Source organism: Papilio machaon, chromosome 19 (genome assembly GCF_912999745.1).
Source record: "Papilio machaon chromosome 19, ilPapMach1.1, whole genome shotgun sequence".
Classification (NCBI taxonomy): Eukaryota; Metazoa; Arthropoda; class Insecta; order Lepidoptera; family Papilionidae; genus Papilio; species Papilio machaon.
Genome location: NC_060004.1, coordinates 6509579 through 6528865, shown reverse-complemented (window position 1 = coordinate 6528865; position 19287 = coordinate 6509579). Strand labels below are relative to the sequence as shown.

At 33.8% G+C, this 19287-nt stretch overlaps 3 protein-coding genes and 2 long non-coding RNA genes across 5 annotated transcripts; 4 read left to right on the top strand and 1 right to left on the bottom strand.

Annotated features, from left to right (window-relative positions):
* LOC106709510 lies at positions 1 to 1052 on the bottom strand. The gene is made up of 3 exons (XM_045682667.1): positions 918 to 1052; positions 400 to 536; positions 1 to 99 (listed from the first exon to the last, which is right to left on the bottom strand). The coding sequence occupies exons 1-3, from the start codon at positions 1021 to 1023 to the stop codon at positions 1 to 3; spliced, it is 342 nt and encodes a 113-aa protein (XP_045538623.1). The 5' UTR covers positions 1024 to 1052.
* A 1479-nt stretch (positions 1053 to 2531) lies between these two features.
* LOC106709509 lies at positions 2532 to 6058 on the top strand. The gene is made up of 4 exons (XM_045682664.1): positions 2532 to 2808; positions 3088 to 3216; positions 3394 to 5286; positions 5954 to 6058. Exons 1-4 carry the CDS (start codon positions 2749 to 2751, stop codon positions 6056 to 6058), a joined length of 2187 nt encoding a protein of 728 aa, XP_045538620.1. The 5' UTR covers positions 2532 to 2748.
* Positions 6059 to 7463: 1405 nt separating this feature from the next.
* Positions 7464 to 10382, top strand: LOC106709527. Its single transcript, XR_001356949.2, has 3 exons — positions 7464 to 7489; positions 8363 to 8444; positions 10305 to 10382. It is a non-coding gene; the product is annotated as an uncharacterized LOC106709527 (long non-coding RNA).
* Positions 10383 to 11102: 720 nt separating this feature from the next.
* LOC123722070 lies at positions 11103 to 11870 on the top strand. The gene is made up of 3 exons (XR_006756420.1): positions 11103 to 11167; positions 11495 to 11635; positions 11717 to 11870. It is a non-coding gene; the product is annotated as an uncharacterized LOC123722070 (long non-coding RNA).
* A 354-nt stretch (positions 11871 to 12224) lies between these two features.
* On the top strand, positions 12225 to 19038 carry LOC106709508. Its single transcript, XM_045682663.1, has 7 exons — positions 12225 to 12332; positions 12494 to 12562; positions 12659 to 12689; positions 12763 to 12806; positions 13124 to 14240; positions 14600 to 17161; positions 17837 to 19038. Exons 1-7 carry the CDS (start codon positions 12225 to 12227, stop codon positions 19036 to 19038), a joined length of 5133 nt encoding a protein of 1710 aa, XP_045538619.1.
* Positions 19039 to 19287: the final 249 nt, after the last annotated feature.

The following is a 19287-nucleotide window of genomic DNA, read 5'->3' as shown; positions in this document are numbered from 1 at the left end:
TTACTGCATACGCTTACCTGGCTGCAGGCTCGCCTTCTGTGGCGGGAACTCAGTCAACTCCACGGGTGGTGATGTTGGCCTCACGTTGCAATACTCAATCTGAATTTACAAAGCTTTTATAATAAGAGTAATTACAGAAAAACTTTCTGTACAGTTTAAAATTGTACAGGGCCGGCGTTAGTGTAGAGAGCAGTTGGGCGACCGCCCAGGGCGCTAGACAGAGTAGGACGCCACATGTCTGCGACTTACACAGTCTAGACACGAGGAACAACGGGGAGCCATAGAAATCTCGCCCAGGGTGCTGGTAGAGCTAAATCAAATACTGAAAATGTTAATGGTAAAGAGATTTTCCAGACATACTGTTGGGTTCACTAAAATAATACAAATCTTAGTGGTTACCTTATAACTGCTCGCGTAACGTCCGTCGACCGCCTGCGCGCCGCTGTCTTGACGCGGGCGCACTTCGCTGTTGCTGCACTGCGATTGCCGCGACAGGCAGTTGTTGCATACCTCGTACGTTGGTGACGAGTTTATACCTACAAAGAATAAAAATATATTGTACACATTTATTCTTAGACGAAGGCCAACCCCAAGGATCGCTACAAGGCCCAAGAGCAAAGTCATTGAGTAGTTAAACAGTGCAAACAAGATTTACCCACAAGGTAATCTTGTAAGACGCATGCTCGTAACTATTAACAAATATGGTACGCACCATAAAAAGGCCCTAAGTTGCTCTAAGGATATAGAAAAATCAAAAATTAGAATCAAGATTTAAAAAAATAAGTATCTGGTACCTTACCTAGAATCGCCAAAAGCAACTTTGCTCGTAGAGAAGTTTAGAACAGTTTGGTTTATGTAATGTTATATATTAAAGGTACAGGAGTGAGTTGATAAAAAAGTATAAAAAGTAAATTGACCAGTTTTAGGCATGAGCGTGTACTGCTTGCCGCCGTCCATGAGGGTGACCATGAGGCCGGAGTCGGGCAGGCCGCGCACGACCGCCATCATGCCCTTACTGTCCATCACTGTATGCTTCACATCGAGCCCGACGGGATGTGCTGTAAAACATCATCATCATTATGCCTTTTTCTGCCCACTGCTCGAAATAGGTATTCCTGAATGCCCTCCACAGTACGCGGTCTTCTGAATTGCGCAGTCAACTAATATATCATCAATAATACGTTTTTTACATAAAAAAATAACCGAGTAACTGTCCAGTGATACTTCGAGGAAGAATATGAATTAAATGACATCTCACTCATCAAAATCGGTTCAATCGTCTAGGATAAAGGAGGTTACGCATGGAACTTACAAACCCACATACAAAAAACATTACCCCCTGAGTCAGTGTCATAAACATATCTAAAGTTTATCTTTTTATTCAATAGGAAAAGTTGCATCAACTAAAAAGACTTCAATGTGATATAAATCAGGATATACCTAGTAAATATAAATTTAAAAATAAAATTTTATTCAGTACAGTAGCGGCCACTTTTTTGTTTCAGCAGAGGCAACTCAAGGCTCATAACAAAATATATCTTACAGTCATTTTCATAATCCGCAGCGAAGAATAGCAAGAACTTGGATGTCCTTGACTGTCTGCACCATAATTCACCTGCCTGTTAAAAACAGAATATTCCTACATTAATCCACGTCTGCTCCTGATAGAAGAGAAGAGCTTAAAACGTTTTCTTACTAGAAGATAAAATAACTACGCTATTGTTATAAACTAATTAAAAACGGCTACACTCAGGTATACAGTTATTCGAGTGTCGGCAACGAATAGTTCCAGAGCCATCGAGGGTTTTTCTTCGTGTGATTCCGCAGCCTGAAACTAATTTGTCTCGACACTGACAGACTATAAGTTAGTGTAGCCGTTTTTTATTACTTTAATATGTCTGTCAAAGTTATAAATAATTTTACGACATAGTTTACTTACATTTCAAGACTAAATTAAAACTCTAATGGAAAATAAGGGTTCGTTTCCTAAAATTTAGTTATTCAATATAAAATATATTTTTCTATGCACAGAAACTTTGAGTCATCGTTACAACACTTGGAAGAATTTAAACCAATTTATTAAATTAATCTTAAATCGAATTACATTCTATTACATTTTGTTATTAACATGCCGGAAAAATGTCAGTAATTTCTATCAGAAACTTGACTTATGTACTTCTAGACTGTCTTTGGCCAGTATTTTGTAAAGAAAATGGACCTTTTTATAATCCTAATTTTAATGAAAGTATAATTATGTAGAATTGCAATTAATTTTAAGTCAGGTACATTCATTTTTAATATTTTATTTAGTTACTTAATACTTTATTGAAAATCAAACCTTAAGATTTTTGAATTCAAACAAATAAACAACTGTATTTAGTTTGATAATGAAATTACATCCTCAGACAATAGGGCATTGAAATTTAATACATTGTAAGAAAACTCACGGAATATCTGTTAAATCGACTTTATAAAAAAATAAAAATACGGTTAATAATTTTGACGTGAAGTCAAAATGCTGTCTAATTTAAGTTAAATTCACCAAAAATTTACAGTCAAGTCAAAATGTAACTTGTACACAAAAATGAATCGTAATAAATGACATCAAACAAGCTTGGCAAGATGTTCTTTACCAACTTTCTGTTCTGGTAGATATCGTATTACAAATTACACTACAGACATGAGAAGTGTTACCACAAAAAGCTGAAGATTGGGAGAAGCAGGACGCGTCCTTGGAACCTATACCTGATGGAATTTAACTATTTAGAAAACATACGAAAGCTAAGAGAAAGGATTGTACCGTTTAATGTGAGTAGAAATGCTCTAACATAGGTTGAGTCAAAAACAAGTGTAAAATGTAATAGAACTTGAGATGCCTAGACTATAATATTTTATCAACAGCTTATAAAGCGAATCTTTGCTATCGAATAGCAGAGTTAAGTGTATTTTTCTCGAAAGTGGCAATAGCAGTAAAGAGAGAAGGTAAAGAAAGGTCCGAAAAGATATGCATGCAATAAACTTTTATATGTCTTTGATTTATTAGCTATTGATTAAAAATAAATGTTACTGAGAATTATGTTTGTTCAGCGCCAGCTATGCAATGAGTCTCGCTGTCCAAAGATCATAAAGCGTTGGGAAGATCATCAGCACAAATGTCACACGGTGAAGTTTAAGAAATTGACAATGGAGAATAAAGAACTAAAACCGTGCATTAAAGTTAGTATAAGTTCCCTACCTTCTTCGGCTTTGGTTTCTGCTTCATTCCAAAGTTACTTAATTAAAATCATAGTCAATAGACCTGTAAAGGTAAAGGAAGAAATAAGAAACATTTGAATTTTAGGACCAAGCCATTATTTCTAATGTTTTATTATTTTAAAGTATTTTATTTTCTAGATCACAAAATTGAAAACTGTTGATCAAATAGTACAAACAAGTATTGATATGAAATGCCACGTAGGAACTAACTGCAACATTTTTCACGATGATAAACAAGCGATGGCCAAGATTGCGAGTGAAGTTATGAACGCAGAAAATATTGGTGAATTTTTGGGGCGTAATCAGTCCTGCAACACAACGGTATCATTTAAAAATTTCTACAAGGAACGTTTGCAGTACGAAGTACTCCAGTGGCTGCGTGAGGTACCTATAGAATCCGAATTTAATTCGACTGCTAAAATTGTAACAGAAAAAATTGTCAATAATTTAATAGAGAAAATCGACAAACTGTCTGTTGAAGCTGATGAAGATTGGTACGAAGTGAAGCTCAAGCGCGAGATAGATCATTGCCTAAACTCTTTGCCTATGTCATACCATAGCACAAAATGTGCCAAGATCAGATATATACTGACGGAGAGCCTTATTACAAGGATCATGGTACTTAATAGTAAGTATCTCTACGAGTCCCCGACCAGCTTCCAAGATGAGCTTGATGTGAACCATTACGCAAGCAATAAAGAAATATTTCAAATACCTATAGTAAGCATGTTTGAAAACGAAATATATACTTGGCTCCAATCAAAGAATTTGAAAGGCGAAGAAGGAACAACGCTGAATTTGAAATACATTGCAAAGATGCTTTTAAATCGGCTCTTACCATGTTTAATGGATAAGTACACAAAGAGGAGCAAGTATTTAATAAAGGGTGGAATCATGGAAGTCTTAGACACCTTGCCTTTGACTATGGCCCTATTTAAAAACAGGATATTCCTAAATGGTCTTGCAATGGAATTAACAAATATACTGATGAATGCACAAAACAATTTTGAACAGCTTACAATTTACAACAATGCATATTTAGGTTTCAGTAAAACTTTTAGTTGCCTAAATCCTGAGGCTTATTTGAATAATCCAATGAAACGTGAATCTGTAGGTAAGCAAGTTACGCTAAGAATGTCGAATACCACCAAAGTTGGTGCAGTTGATAAATCAAGTAACAATGGAATATATCAGCCAAAAACAAATATAAATAGGCCATATATAGGTAGAGAAAGTCATTTCGTTGCTATGGAACTTAATATGAGTTCCTTTTCTCAGATAGAAAGGACAGTCACGAAAGATACCACCTTGTCGCGTATGACACTTAAAATTCTAAGAGACGTCAAATCAAGGAATTTGATTGCGAGATTGAAGGATTTTAAGAAAAATTCCGTACCAAGTCTATTATCAATTTCTTTGGGTTCAGTAGATGAAAAAGATTACAACTCCTCTTGCTGTTCTTATTTTAGTAAACATGATGATAAATTTCGAATTACAAACAAAGTACATGGCACAAATGGTAGCACGGAAGAAACTGTTAATGTTGAAAAGTTATCATCTCTTATTAGAGCTTGGATTGAAAAGTTGCCCAGAAATGATCCCAATTTGAAAAATCGAAACGTCATGGAGTCTGTAAGTGGTGACTTCGCTCAGGAAATAACCAATGAAATAATGTCTGTTCCGACAGTTGCAGGAAATAGTCGTGATAAAGAAACTTATTTAGGAGATATAATATCAAACTGGCTATCGCTCCTTGGTTTTGTTAAAACTTCAGATGAAGCTATATCATACAAAAATGAACTACTATATGAATTGCAAAATGAATTGCAAACGCCATGTAAAGTGATCATACAAGAAAGTGTTGAACCCGAGTTGAAAGAAAATATGGACACGTTGAATTCTGACTTTTTGTCTTGTTTAAATAAACGGCCACCTGAAGTTTGTACTGATTCAGATTCCTGCAAGAAGTTAGTCCATGATTTTGCTGTTATAATTTATAACGAGCTAAACAATAAACGTTGCAATAATAAGGTAACATCAATTTTGAAACGATGGTTGAAAAATATTGTTGAATCAGAACAAAATATTTGTCTACAATCTTTGTCAAATAATTCCGAAAATGAAATCGTTCATTATTCATGTAGTAATCAAAATGAAAGAGTTTCGAATGTTGATGGATGCAATAATGATATTGTTTTTGAAAATGTCATGAAACAGTGCTTAATGAATTTTTTTAGCGAACCCAATTTAAACAAACGCATAGCTGAAAATGTTTTCTGGAATATTTTAAACAATGTCTTGGAAAATGTTTACACGCAATATTCCAATATGGAAAATATTCAAGTTGAGAATCAAGATACGCCATACGAAAAGTTAAAGACGGAATTGGATTACATTATTTTAATATCAGAATGGTTCAATAAATTGCCAAAAGATTCAGTTTTGCATCGTCTAAATAGTAGACAAAGTAGAATGTTTTTGATAAATCTCGCGAAAACTATAACGAATAATGTTAATAAAAGGGTACTAGCGACAAGATTGGACGAAGATTTCTACGTTGAGATAATTTTTAATCATTGCCATCAATTTGAACCCCTTCGTAATGTCTCTTTAGACAAAAATATAACAAAGCCTTTGGTCGATGCCTTAGTAAAATATGAAATACAAAAGTTAAAAGATAAACAGAATCTTTCAACAGAAAAAGATATGGAAAAAGAAATTAAAAATGATCCTCAGAAGAAATATGAAGCCACAAGCGATACAACGTGTAAGGAATTTTCAGATCTGGTTCAAAAAGAAATAAACAGTATATTTAATTATTTTTTTAATCATTTTAATATAATTTTAACTCTACGTTATAAATTCCTTCCCTTTCCTTAATAAACGATACTATGATATCATTTTCTTTCGAGACGTTCTAAGCATTATGTACTATTGAAAATTTACACTTTTTCACGTTACTGGTAAAAAAATCTAAACCCACTAAACCAAGTAAACTATCTCGGCCTGATGGAGATTAGAAATTTAGTTACATTAATATCCTTTATAATATACTATAGCAGCGGCTCTCAAACATTTTTCACTACGGAACCCTTTTGGGAACCGGATCATTTGACGGAACCCTAGATTCTATGTTTGATTCTAGGTCAATGTAATTTTGATACTGTTCTGGCTTCCCTCGTTTATTTCCAGTCATAACTTTTTGTTAATACTAATATTCAACTTTTAATACATTTTGAGTTTAGAACCTTATAACAGACCTTTAGTATATTGTGTATTATGATCAACTAGCTTTTACCCGCGACTCCGTCCCCGCGAAATAAAAAAAAATGCACACAAGATAAAAAAGTTCCTATGTCCGTCTCCTAGTTCTAAACCGATCTTGAGTTATAAATAGTGTAACTAACACAACTTTCTTTTATATATATAGATATCTATTTTTGCGGACCCTAACAGAAAAACTTCAGCACCGTGGTCAGTACGCTTTCAGAAACGCTGTTTTATAATATTTTATTTGTAACGTAGCTTTAGGTCACGTTTTTCGTCACGGTTTTTGCAAGTGAACAGCATGCGGTCAAATTATCGTTGATTTCTTAAGAATTTTTTTATACGACAAGAAAATTTTTTTCTACAAGGAATATTATGAAATGTTTAACTACATTAAAGTTAGCAATAAGAACAGTTCACCACAATTTTTTAGGAATTTCAAGCATAGTTTTGTAATGTAGGCAAGCCTGCAAGATAGATCAATAATCAGATCAAGATTGCGTATAGGTATCCACTCTGGGGCACATATTTTATTTAAAAAATACTTACCCGTCGAACTAGATAAACGTGTTATTTATATCTATAAATTCAAATTCAAAAAACTATGTTATGTCGAAAGCAAAGCCCTATATTACGAAATTGTGCTCGCATCAAGACCTAACAAATAACGTCTTTGGTTTCAGTCAGTCTAGAGTACTTATTTTGCAGGAATTTAAATGGAAATATGTTAAAACTTGTTACATTTTTGTTATAAACGTAGAATAATTTAATGAGAGAGTTAATACTTCTTTATTGTTCTTGAATGAGTATTGACAGCGGTAAAAGAAAGAAAAATCAATTCAAAAAGACAGATTGACTTTTTAAAATATTTTTGATAAGAACAGAATGCGTAGATATTAAGGAAATGCAAAATTTTATACAACGTATGTTGCAGTAATTTGCTAGCTGATAAATCTTTGTAAATAATGTAAGTATTTCTATTTATAATAAGTATATTAGATAGAAAGATTAATATGATAAAGGTGTAACTACAGTATTCATACAACCTAACATTCTGGGTACGTATCATTTTTGAAAAGTGCAGGAAATTGATGGAATAACTGAATGAAATCTGTTATATTAAGAAAACATTTTAATAAAGATCTTGTAAGAGCATTGTGTTAGATCCTAGACCTTTCTTTACAGTTCTTATGTTTGATATAGTGTAGAAGTTAAACGATATTAATTATCCTAACTAGCAATGGAACGTAATGGTATCTATATATATAAAAGAAAGTGGTGTTAGTTACACTATTTATGACTCAAGATCGGTCGAACTGATTTAGCTGAAAATTGATGGGCAGGTAGCTTAGAACTAGGAGACGGACATAGGATAATTTTTACCCCGTTATCTATTTTTTATTCCGCGCGGACGTCGCGGGTAAAAGCTAGTTTATAATATAAGTTTCTCTGAGAATATTAACAATTAGTAAAAATATTAAGAATTCTATGTAAAATTTTTAAAGCTACATAAACAAACGCCGGCTACGTCTTTTGATTTGACACGACGAGAACAAGAATATAGTTAAACTAGCTGTCACCTCCCGAGACTCCGTCCGCGCGGAATTAAAAAAAACGCCCCCTTCCAGAATATGGTCTACATCTGTGTCAAATTTCATCAAGATCCGCTGAGCCGTTCCAAAGATACCATCAAACAAACATCCATCCATCTAAACATTAGCATTTATAATATAAGTAAGATTTCTGCGAGGTATAAATCAAATGCTGTGTACTTGGATTAGGATTTGTAGGTATAAGATGATAACCCGGTGAGATGGTGTGATGGTGGTTTGTGTTGCAGGTCATTGTATCCTGTGGAGGAGTGGCGCGGCTGTTACCGGCCTGACTTCGCCTACTCAATCCTGCGACTACTTAAAATGACTGTTAGTATAACATATCTCTATAGATTCATTATTAAAAAGTGACTGACTTTAGCTGAATTAGGGTAAAAAATATACCACTGTCCTTTTCTTTCGTATAGCGTAAAGGAAATGTATAAAGGGATATGTCTAAGCATTGAATCAAACCGTTAAAAAAACTGTGGTTACTCGATAAAAGACTCTGATATAAATCATTGAAATGTAAGTGTATTTTGTTGAAGGGAACTTAAAATTAATACACAATACTTAATATTACGTAAGTAATAATGGTTAGGTTAGTGATGGAATAATTCAGTTCGCAGTAAGAATATGAGAATATTTAACAAACAACGTCGTCCGTTTATACACTACAAGCTATCGTCCGCGACTTCGTCCGCGCGGGATTAAAAAAAACTTAATAAGTACTTAGCCTATGTTTTCTTACAGACTGTTGTGCATCTGTGTCAAATTTCATCAAGATCCGTTGAGCCGTTACGTACATACCTTAAAACAAACATCCATCTAAACATTCGCATTTATAATATTAGTAAGATTTATAAGGACGATGTTGTTTTCGCCTATAATATCTTTTGCTTACTTCAGCTGACCTCGATATTATTACAAGCAATGCAGTTATTAGAGGCTAGTTGGACGTTAACTAAATCACCATATTATATGCATTGTAGACAAATATATGTTATTACAATTCTTTTCAAATATCTTGACGGTCATCGACACGCTGCGACGCCCTCCCCCTACATTACGCTATGCCCCATTAAACCCAAAACTAAAATTATGTTCTGAGCAGTGAATCGCACGAAGTTAGAGCTGCCAAGATATCTGAAAACATTTATAGCTGTACTGACAAATTATAACTTGAAAAGAAAATAGTAAACGTTTCAATATTAAAAGCATGCTGTTTCCAGTCATTTAAGAAAATAATAATAATTTTATAAGTAAAATTTGTGACTTCAATCATCTTTTAGGCTAAATTACAGAATGAGTAGTTTACGACAGGCAAAAAATCTTAACATAATTATAAACTACCAATGGGATGCCATTTTCTAACATAAGTTTTTATAGTGGTAGATCCCACACGTGCACGAATGGGTTGGCTCGACCGGTGCAATACCATGACCACACAGAAAACAGGCATCAAGTGGAAGAAATTCCGCGTTTCGTCTAATGAGTGTGGTGCCGGAGGCCTAATTTTAGTCATCTTTCTCTTACCACCCTTTTCTTATAAGGAAAGGATGGATAGGGGAAGGGCATTGGCGAAGGCGGGGACGCATAGGAAGGGGAAATATCCTCTTTCTGGGCGTCCCCTTCTCCGTTGATTAAAGGTAGGCAACGCATCTGCATTTACGGATGTCTATGGGCAACGGTCACCTCGCTATTTCGGTGAATTCAGTTGGCCGTTTGCTCGTTTGCCATCTTTTGATATAAAAAAAGTTTGCACTGCATTTTCCAAAAGTCTTACTTATCAGATTAGTATGGTTTCCTGTCTGTCATTGAAGCACTATTGCTATGGGAGTTCTCTCACAATACCTATTGTGCTAAAACCCTTTGTATACTTCGCACATCACTTCAGTGATCATAATATTTTTACAGTTTTTTATAACATACACGATAGTTCAGTGTAACTGTTATCTTTGTTCAATATTTTTGTATTAATATAATTTTTACCCGACTAATTTAAGAAAGGGTCTTTGTCTATGCTTTTCGCGAGTATGTAAGTTTGTTTTTATATAGGTTTGCATGTAAATAAAATTTATATAAATTCTCTTGTTAGAAATATGTAGATGTGAAAGATAATACAATACGTATCTTTAAACTTCATTTTTCATCATTTCATAAGCTTATAAATTTTTTTTTCATCATCAGCACATCCCACTTCCGTACAACTAAGTCGAGCCTCACAAGATGGACGCCACAGACACTGCAGTCAGTATAACAAACAAACAACCCGCAACCATGCATATTATAATAGAAAATCAACCAACAGATGATTTTAAAAGCAGATTCATCAAACAACCAATACCTAGTAAGTATATTAACTTATTGCGCTACCCAAGAATATAATTTAAAAACCGATGGAGCGAAAATCTGATTTAAAAAAGCTTGTTGTATACAAATTGTCATAGTTAAACATTTCTGTAATTTTTTTATAATATTCTCAGGTATACAAAAAGAACAATTTCAATCGAAATCATCTCAAATTGATAGTAAGAAATCGCTTCAAGATTCGATCGGGTACCAAACGCATCATGACAGATTAGTCACAACATATCAGGTGATGGTAACAATATTTTAAATTTCCAATTCTATAACCGCCACTAAAAAGAGGATGGTGAACAGAGTTGCTAAAACGTACAGGTGTTAGAACTTCAGAAAATTAGCAAGCCGACGTTGAATATATTTCTTTATATTAGAGTATATGACGGATTAAAAATTCAGCCAGCGAGCTGCTTGCTTCATTATCAAGTTCCTGTTCTTCTCCGACTCACATGTCCAGATAGATCTATCTTACATCATATCAGTCATTATTCACTTCTTGATCATGTCAACTTTCACGCAATTCATCTTTCTAGCAGCCCCTCTTATCTCAAAAGGAAATCAAGACTCAGATGTTGTGTTACTAATGTATTAGATTTGTACACAGATTGCACACTGCAACGTCCCTGCAATTATCCCGGCATCAGCTTCCAGCGCTCCCACGGAATACCCTGTGCAAGAAGCGCAAACAGGTAACATTGGTATTATGTCCACTGTTGTGGCAAATTACTTATGTCACTGTCATTACACTGAATCTATTTGCAAGGTCATTAGCTAATTTTGCAAAGATAAAATTATTATGTTCTGGGACCACAATAATTAGGATAAGACTTTAAGATAAGAAATAAATAAAAGATTCTTCGTCTTTTGAGATGTCTGTCATACGACTATTTGGTTGATTCGCGTAGTAGACGATGTTGCGAGCTCGACTGCTTTCAAGTTTATTACATTTATCAATAAAATAAAAAAACTTAAGTATATAGCAATATGGATGTTCCTTTAATATCTTTTTCATTTAGGTTCGTTCCGTAAGTGCCGAGTGGCGCAAGTAGCAGACTCGTTCGCACAGTCTCTACGCAAGTACCCCCGAGCTCTGCCGGAGTTTGCTCGCTCCTCTGAAGTCATAGAGCGATTGCTATCCTCCACGCTTGCTAAACGACGTTAGTATTACTTGAAGGTTGATTTTTTTCTATACAGACTTGATTTGTATGTAACGCTACGAGTGTATTCTTTTTATTTAGTCAGTAAATCGAAAAAGAGTCATTCGAAACGTAACAAGAAGAACAAGAGCCACCATGAGGTCCCCTGCCTCAAGAAACTTCACCTGTACCCGCGGCGCCAAAGAATCGCGTTCGACTGCAGCAAGACAGCAGCTCAAGTTGCTATGAACATCCGGCCTACTTCCACAGGGATGTCTAGCCCGAAGAATCAATTTACAGATTTTGGGTTCAGGTAACAATAACTATAGTGTCTTCTTTGTAAAGTAAGATTGTTAAGAAAAACGCTTGTTTGTATTTTCTAAGATTTTGAGGAAATTCTGTGTTCCTGAAATATGCTTACGCTTTAATCCAACCAAACGGCATTCTGACAAAAAAGTGTCAAAAATTATATTTCGTTTTTGTTAATACAAAGATCTTTGTTAATGAAAATTGTTTTTAAACATTTATGGATTGACGGTTTGCGGCTGGTAACAAATGTTAACGACGCACATAAATTTTATGTTTGAAAATTATTTGTAAATACAGAAAGATGTCGCTGCTGCAGCCCATGGGAGGCGGCGCAGAAGTACGCTACCTAAACGACGTAAGAAAGTGCATTCGTGACGCCATCAAACACGTCTGGGACAAGAACGCGATGGTCAGTTACGTCAGGAAAACCATAATAATAGTATTTCCAAACAAAATCTAGTATATTTTAGTTTTATTTTTCTACAAAAAATTGTTCTTTACTTTCGTTGAATTATTTGTTTAAATTTTGTAAACAGCATCAAATGTTATTGATGTGATTTTTGCCTCCAGGTTTGTCCAAAAATCGAGCGACGGTTCTTACAGCACCAGAAGGAATATCACAGTCCCAACAACGATATGGTACATCTTTATCCTTATGCCTAATAAGTTAAAACTATGTTAAGTACTTAGAATTGATGTTGCTTTTAACTTAAAATACAATTTATCTATTGTCAGGCTTGCGAGACCTTTTGCATTGGTGCAAAAAGTAAGTAATTAGTAATTCTTTTATCTTTAAAAAATTTTATATTATCTTTTCCTTACTTACATTATCTTTTCAGGTCCTCCAAACAAAGGATTATTAAAAAACCAAACAGAGCCAGAGGTAAAGATAACAAAAAATGATCGTAATGCAACGGATTTTTTTTTTTCAGATTTTTTAGTAATTTTTAAAACAGCTATTATTGTTAAAAACGAATTAGCAGTTAATTTCCCTCTCATATTCCTACTTTTTTTAAGACGTTAATAACTACAATTCATTATATCATCCGTCGTTTCCATAGTCACCTCTGCATAAATAATAAATGTTCTAATTTATTTCATTCAAATATTCTCATTTATACTTAAAAACATCTAATAAATGAAAAGGTTTCCAAAATGTATTACAAATGTAAACAATTCTTACCCTGCGAATGTCCACAGCCGTCCATAAAGGATTCGCCAACAAACATACGCTTAAGAGTAGGTAAATGTTGCGATCGAAGTACAAGTCTTGAAGAACATATGAATACCGCATCTTGCTGTCATTTGTGTAAAGAAGAACAAGAATATTCCGTTCAGCTACTTAAACAAGTAATGGACTGGCAGCAGGAAATACCACTAAACGCCGATTGCTCTGAAGAAGATAAAGGTAAACGGCAACAGATAATAAGAACACTGGTAAAGTCATTACTGAGATTTAAAGGTATGGAAGACAAACAAAAAGAAGAAATTAAAAACGTTCTAGATATAATGCCAATGTGGCGACCTGTTGATAGCTATGACCGTGATCTGTTTATAAATAATCTTATAGAAAATCTTATAATTCGTATGTCCCTTTTAAAAGATGAAGACAACAGTTTAAAAACAATTGTCAATGATTGGATTGATAAGTTTTTCTTTAAGCAAAAAACACTCGATAAAAGAGTTGTAAGAAGAAACGATATTTTAAATAAATTTATGGTCAAAATTGCATCTCTGAAATTAAACGAAAAATCAAATAAGAACGAATATAACGAGACTATTCGATCCCAAGTTACTGATTTGTTTAAAAAACTTCTTGTTCAAATTCCCGATATAAAATTTGTTAATAAAGCTGCAGATGAGTTAATACATGAATTAAATAAAGTTCTCAGTAAGAAATGTGACACACTTAACCGTAAATATGGAACAAGCATGGAAGTTATGCCAGAAACATCAAAAGCACTTTTGGATATGAACATAGATAAAATTTTTGAAAATGGAAATATTGTCCAAAAAACAACTGCCCAGAATAAAGTCAAAGATGATATAAAAAAAATAATTGAAATTACTAAAACAAATAATTTGGATCCGAGAACTGAAAGTCTATTGATGGAAGCACTTATAATGAAAGTAAAAGCTTTGTCTTCATCGATGTGTTCAAATTCAGATTTCATGAAAAATAATACTAATAAGAATCCCAACATGCAAGATATTATCAAAATGAAAGTAAAACAAGTTGTGGATCAGTTACCCTTGGCTATTAAAAGCGTATTAAAAGATGAAATTGTTGACGTTATTTCCAAAAAAATGGGTACAGGTCAGTTTATTTTAATATTACAATAAATATTATGCTCCATATTAATATTATAAATTAAATGATTCAATTAAATTGTTTAAACTTTCGTGAGACATCATAATTAATTAATTAAGAAACGGCTTAACTCACGTTTGATCGTCCGGTGACGGCACCGACTAGTTTCGAACCCATCGGGGGTCCATCTTCAGGGCGAGTGTTTAATCCGAAGACTTCGCGGTCGCGTCGCGTCTCGCACTGAGAGAGTGACCTGAAGATGGACCCCCGATGGGTTCGAAACTAGTCGGTGCCGTCACCGGACGATCAAACGTGAATTAAGCCGTTTCTTAATTAATTAAATGATTCAATTAAAAACTTTTTAGAGTCGTCACTTAAATTGCCTAAATCATTAAAAGAGGAAATTCGAAGTTACGTGAGAGAGCTAGTAGCTGGTGTACTCAAAGCTAACGCTGGGGACATGAGAAATCAGAAGAAATTCCAAAACGACTTAACAAATCTAATTGCGGACCAAATAGTAAGATGTGATAATACTAGCAACTTCAAGGAGAAAGCGTACACTTTATTAAGCGAAGCAAATTTATCTAAGAGTGAAGTAGAGGATGTTTACAATTCTCTCTTAAGGCACACCATTGACATGTCGTTAAGTTTAAAACATAAAACGCATCTGTCGTCAACTTTATCAAGAGATGAAACTACTATGAAACGGACAGACCAATACGATTTGAAACCAACAGAAAACGAAGTTATTAGTTTCATAAGCCATATTAGTAGCAATTTAAATTCAAACTTAAAGGAAAAGTTGATGATATCTGCAAATCAATTAGCTGAAAAAATGGAAAAGATAATTTCTGACGTTAAATATACCACTAGAGAAAAAGAGGAAATGCTAGCCAAACTAGTTTTTAATTTTTTTAGAAGCCATGGCTTGCCAACAGATGATTCCTCCAAGCATAGAATTATAAAATGGATCCAGAGATTTTTAAAGTCTCCGCTAGAAGCATCCACTCCGAAAAAAATGTTGACTGAAAATTACATTACAAACCCAACATTATCATCAATTCAACAAGATGATGACAATTTTAAAACTCTATCCCAGGGCTCTCTTGTCCAAATTTATGAAAACCCATCATTAAATATAATATCACATGAAGTAGTAAAATGCATTGAGAGAATACCCTCAGCTCGCATGATTTCCCATGATAGAAATTATCATAAAATAGTCGCTAAAGAAATTGCACAACGATTACGAGAGGCAGCTAATCAAAGCTCAAATCCTGAAATGGTCCTAAAACAGACAGTAATACGGTGGTTACCGAAACTAGTAAAGAAACCCAACGAAACCGAAGTAACCTGGATGACATCTATCTTAAAAAAAATAATAGAAGACAAAGAATTGTCTGAGTTCTCTACACGGCCTGGATATCAGCGTCATTACATGGGTCACTCACCAATCACACCGGCTTCTGAATATACAAATCAATGTTCGGAAGCATTCAAAAACGTTATCATGAACTGGTTGAAAGAAACGTCCCTGTATCAAAACCGAAATGTCCATGAAAAAAGATTTCAAGAAAATTTGGTATCAGACCTTGCCCAAGATTTAGATCGAGTTATTGGTGACACTGAAAAAACTATTAATGACGACACTATACTCAAATTATTAGAAACTAAAGTAAAACAATTCCCAATGGATGCAAATCAAAAATGTGATAAGAGTTATCATAGAAGTTTGGCAATAGAAATTTTAAAACATTTAAAAGATGCACAATTAATACTTAGTCACAGAAGTACTTCATTAGATGAGATAACCAGACATGTACTGCGATGGATTAACAAAATACCACAAGACCGTATTATTTCTCAGGATATAAAACATCAAGAAGCAATAGCAAAAGAAATTGCTAAGCGAGTATTTGAAACAAAAAACAAAACTCAGAACCCTGATTTAGCTCTTGAATGCGAAGTACTGCGATGGTTGCCTAAAATTGTTAAAGAGCCTACAGAAACAGAACTACACGGTTTGAAAGGCAATTTGAAAAAAATTGTAAATCATGATGCTTCTATGAATGGTTTGCTGACAGAAACGAATCAATATGTAGACGCTTTAAAGTACGCTCTTATGAATTGGTTAAAAGATTCAGAAATGTATCCCAGACGTAACAAACAAGATGAATTGCGCCAAGAAACTGTTATGGAAAATCTCGCATTAGATTTAGACCGCATAAACAATAATTTACCACCCAATCAAAATATAGATTTTGAAAGATATATATTAAAAATGATAGAATCTCGACTCAAAGAATTACCATTGAACCCAAGAGTTCAAAATACTGACAATTGTAATTATACAATGTCTATAGATCTATTGAATTACTTAAAAGATCTGAATATGCTTCGGAGCATACGAAAAACTCCCGATGAATCAAAAAAGAATGTAGCCTTTTGGATTGAGAGCTTGCCACTGAAATGGACTATTAGCACACACGACGCTAGATCGACAGCTGATAGGATTTATTCCATTTTGTCTGATTATTTAGATAATGATTTACGATCAACTCAATCAAATAAAAATATTAAAAGTATCGTAATTAATGTGCTCAGAGACTTGCCCCTAAGAGAAGATTTCAAAAACGAAAAGAAATTAGAAATATTGGTAGAAAATTTATTTATAATATTGAAACATCATACAAAAGATACTTACGGAACAAATACTTCTGTAAATATAGCTTATTCTGGTAATAATAGTACAAATTTATTGGCAACAGAACTAGCGCATAAATGTGCTTACATTCCGATTGATTCAGCACAAGGTCCAGAAGATGCAAGAAAAGTTAGAGATGAACTCGTTTCTGGATTAGTTAATATGGTTAAGAAACAAAATTTAAATTATGCTTTGATAAATGGGGACACAGTTCATGAAACCAGTATTAGAAACGAAGTTGAACAATTACTAAACACTTTAAAAGTAAATGAACACTGTAAAAGAAATCTATTTTCTTTTAAAAATTATTTAGTCGACGTTATGAAAGACGTTTTCAAAACAAAGCAAAAAGAAAATTTTATAGGAAATTACAGACCACAACTTTATGATATTATCGAGAATACTTTACCGACGAATACGACTTTATCTTTAGACCAACAGACTTCTTTTAATAATTTAAAAGAAAAATTAGTTGAGGCTTTCGTTACATTGTTTAAAACAACGGATGTGAATACGAGCAAGTTCAAGTTGATTCTTAAAAATGAGGTCGACAAATTTTGCAATGATTATTTGAGAAGATATCCTGCCACACCTTTAGACACCGATAAACTATGTGATAATTTGTACAGTGTCTTGCAAAATATACGTATACCTGAAACAAAATCACCCAATTATTCACATGAAATAAATTGTACAAAAAACAAAATTAAAGACTACTTAGAAGAACTACCTTTAAAGGTTACCGAAGAAAATATATTACTCAGGAATCATTTTGTAAATTTAATACAACATTATCTAGAAAATCCATCAGAGATACAAAATACGAATTTGAAGGACAAAATAACAGAAAAACTTAAACAATTTACATTTTTGTCCGAACATAAATCAAATATTGCAGGAATTACCGAAAACATACTTCAAATACTATACAACAATGATCAAATGAATAAAGTACATAGGCAGTCTCTACAACAAGTATCGAGAACTTTACAAAATAATAATGTACGAACAGTGGATAAATTAGACAAACAAACAAGTAATATCAACAAAGAAGCCAAAGATACCTTCACTTATGATTTACCTGTAGAAGACGGAGATAGTTTCGTTCGTGATAATTTTAAGGAATCTTTCCGTGAATACGTAAGATATCAACAAGTAAATACAGGTAACAAAGATGTTCAAGTTAGTGGACCTTCAAATTCCATTGACAATCAAATAAATGCAAGGCCCGATTTGATTTGTGGAAAGAATAGAATTGATTTTCCCTCTTGTTCAGAATTTAATTGTTGCCTTCCGAATGTTACTGACAGTTGTTTAGATACTCTCACATGTCCAAAGCATATTAAAACAAAGTGTGCACAAACTGAAAAAGCATGCGACTTATCTCCGCGCATTATCGTTAAAGAGTACTACTGGGATTCAAATGACAATGATATGGTAAGCTCACACCAAGAGTTAAAAGGTATACATAACGAGTTGCGACGAACTGTGCCATCGTTGCCGTTCTGTAAAGTCGATTTACCCGCACCTCGCTGTAGATCTCGTAGACAATGTTTGCAAAGCCCCTGTATATCACATATTTCCATGGCTGAAGGTAACATAGCAAATTTCCCAAAGAACCAGCCATCAGTCGAAGAAGAAATTTGGGCGACAAGAAAATTACCTATGACAAGATATAGACAGTCCAACATAAGTTTGGGAAGAAATATCGACAGACCAGAAGTTCTACTCAAGCCGGTTTCCGAATCAAAGACTAAAAGACAGAACTTTTGTAACGATCAAATTGGATACGGTATATTTGATGAAGACAGAAGGTGCAGTAAGGATTATTGTTTGACTCCTGAGTTGACAGAGCGTGGTAGCGTCACAAGACCCCATATGAACCCGGCTAATGATGTAGGATACTCATTAGCACAAGACAGAGATGAAAAACAGAAATGCAACTGTTATGGATACGTGAACCAAAAAATTATAGGCGGACCTTCGCTTGAGTCCAGTGGAGTGGTGAGCCATCACAGCCAATGTCCTTGCAATATAAATAACTGCGTCAAGTGTCGAGGTGGAATCTGTCTTCATCCGAGTAACATTTACTTTAATTAGACTGATACGAAATTTAAAATTTACAGTAACAAGGATTTTTGAACTTCACTTAGTTTTTTTTTTCTATGTTTTTAATATATCTCTTTTCTTTATTGAAATAAAATTTACAATAGTACTTATTGTTTTTTTAACCCATTTCTAAAACTAGAAAGGGTTTTGTAGCTATTTTTGAAAAATATTGATGTCATTCTAATTGGCAAATAATATCTAAACATTAACTCGTAACGTTACATTAACGCTTATTAATAG

Coding starts and splice junctions, on each gene's coding strand:
- LOC106709510 (XM_045682667.1), bottom strand. CDS start 1,023: ATGGACAGTAAGGGCATGATGGCGGTCGTGCGCGGCCTGCCCGACTCC. Junction 537..917: donor CACGCTCATGCCTAAAACTG/GTCAATTTACTT, acceptor TATTCTTTGTAG/GTATAAACTCGTCACCAACG. Junction 100..399: donor GTTACGCGAGCAGTTATAAG/GTAACCACTAAG, acceptor TTGTAAATTCAG/ATTGAGTATTGCAACGTGAG.
- LOC106709509 (XM_045682664.1), top strand. CDS start 2,749: ATGGAATTTAACTATTTAGAAAACATACGAAAGCTAAGAGAAAGGATT. Junction 3,217..3,393: donor AACTAAAACCGTGCATTAAA/GTTAGTATAAGT, acceptor TTTATTTTCTAG/ATCACAAAATTGAAAACTGT. Junction 5,287..5,953: donor ATAAACGTTGCAATAATAAG/GTAACATCAATT, acceptor ATCTTTCAACAG/AAAAAGATATGGAAAAAGAA.
- LOC106709508 (XM_045682663.1), top strand. CDS start 12,225: ATGTCGCTGCTGCAGCCCATGGGAGGCGGCGCAGAAGTACGCTACCTA. Junction 12,807..13,123: donor AAAACCAAACAGAGCCAGAG/GTAAAGATAACA, acceptor GAATGTCCACAG/CCGTCCATAAAGGATTCGCC. Junction 14,241..14,599: donor TTCCAAAAAAATGGGTACAG/GTCAGTTTATTT, acceptor AAAACTTTTTAG/AGTCGTCACTTAAATTGCCT.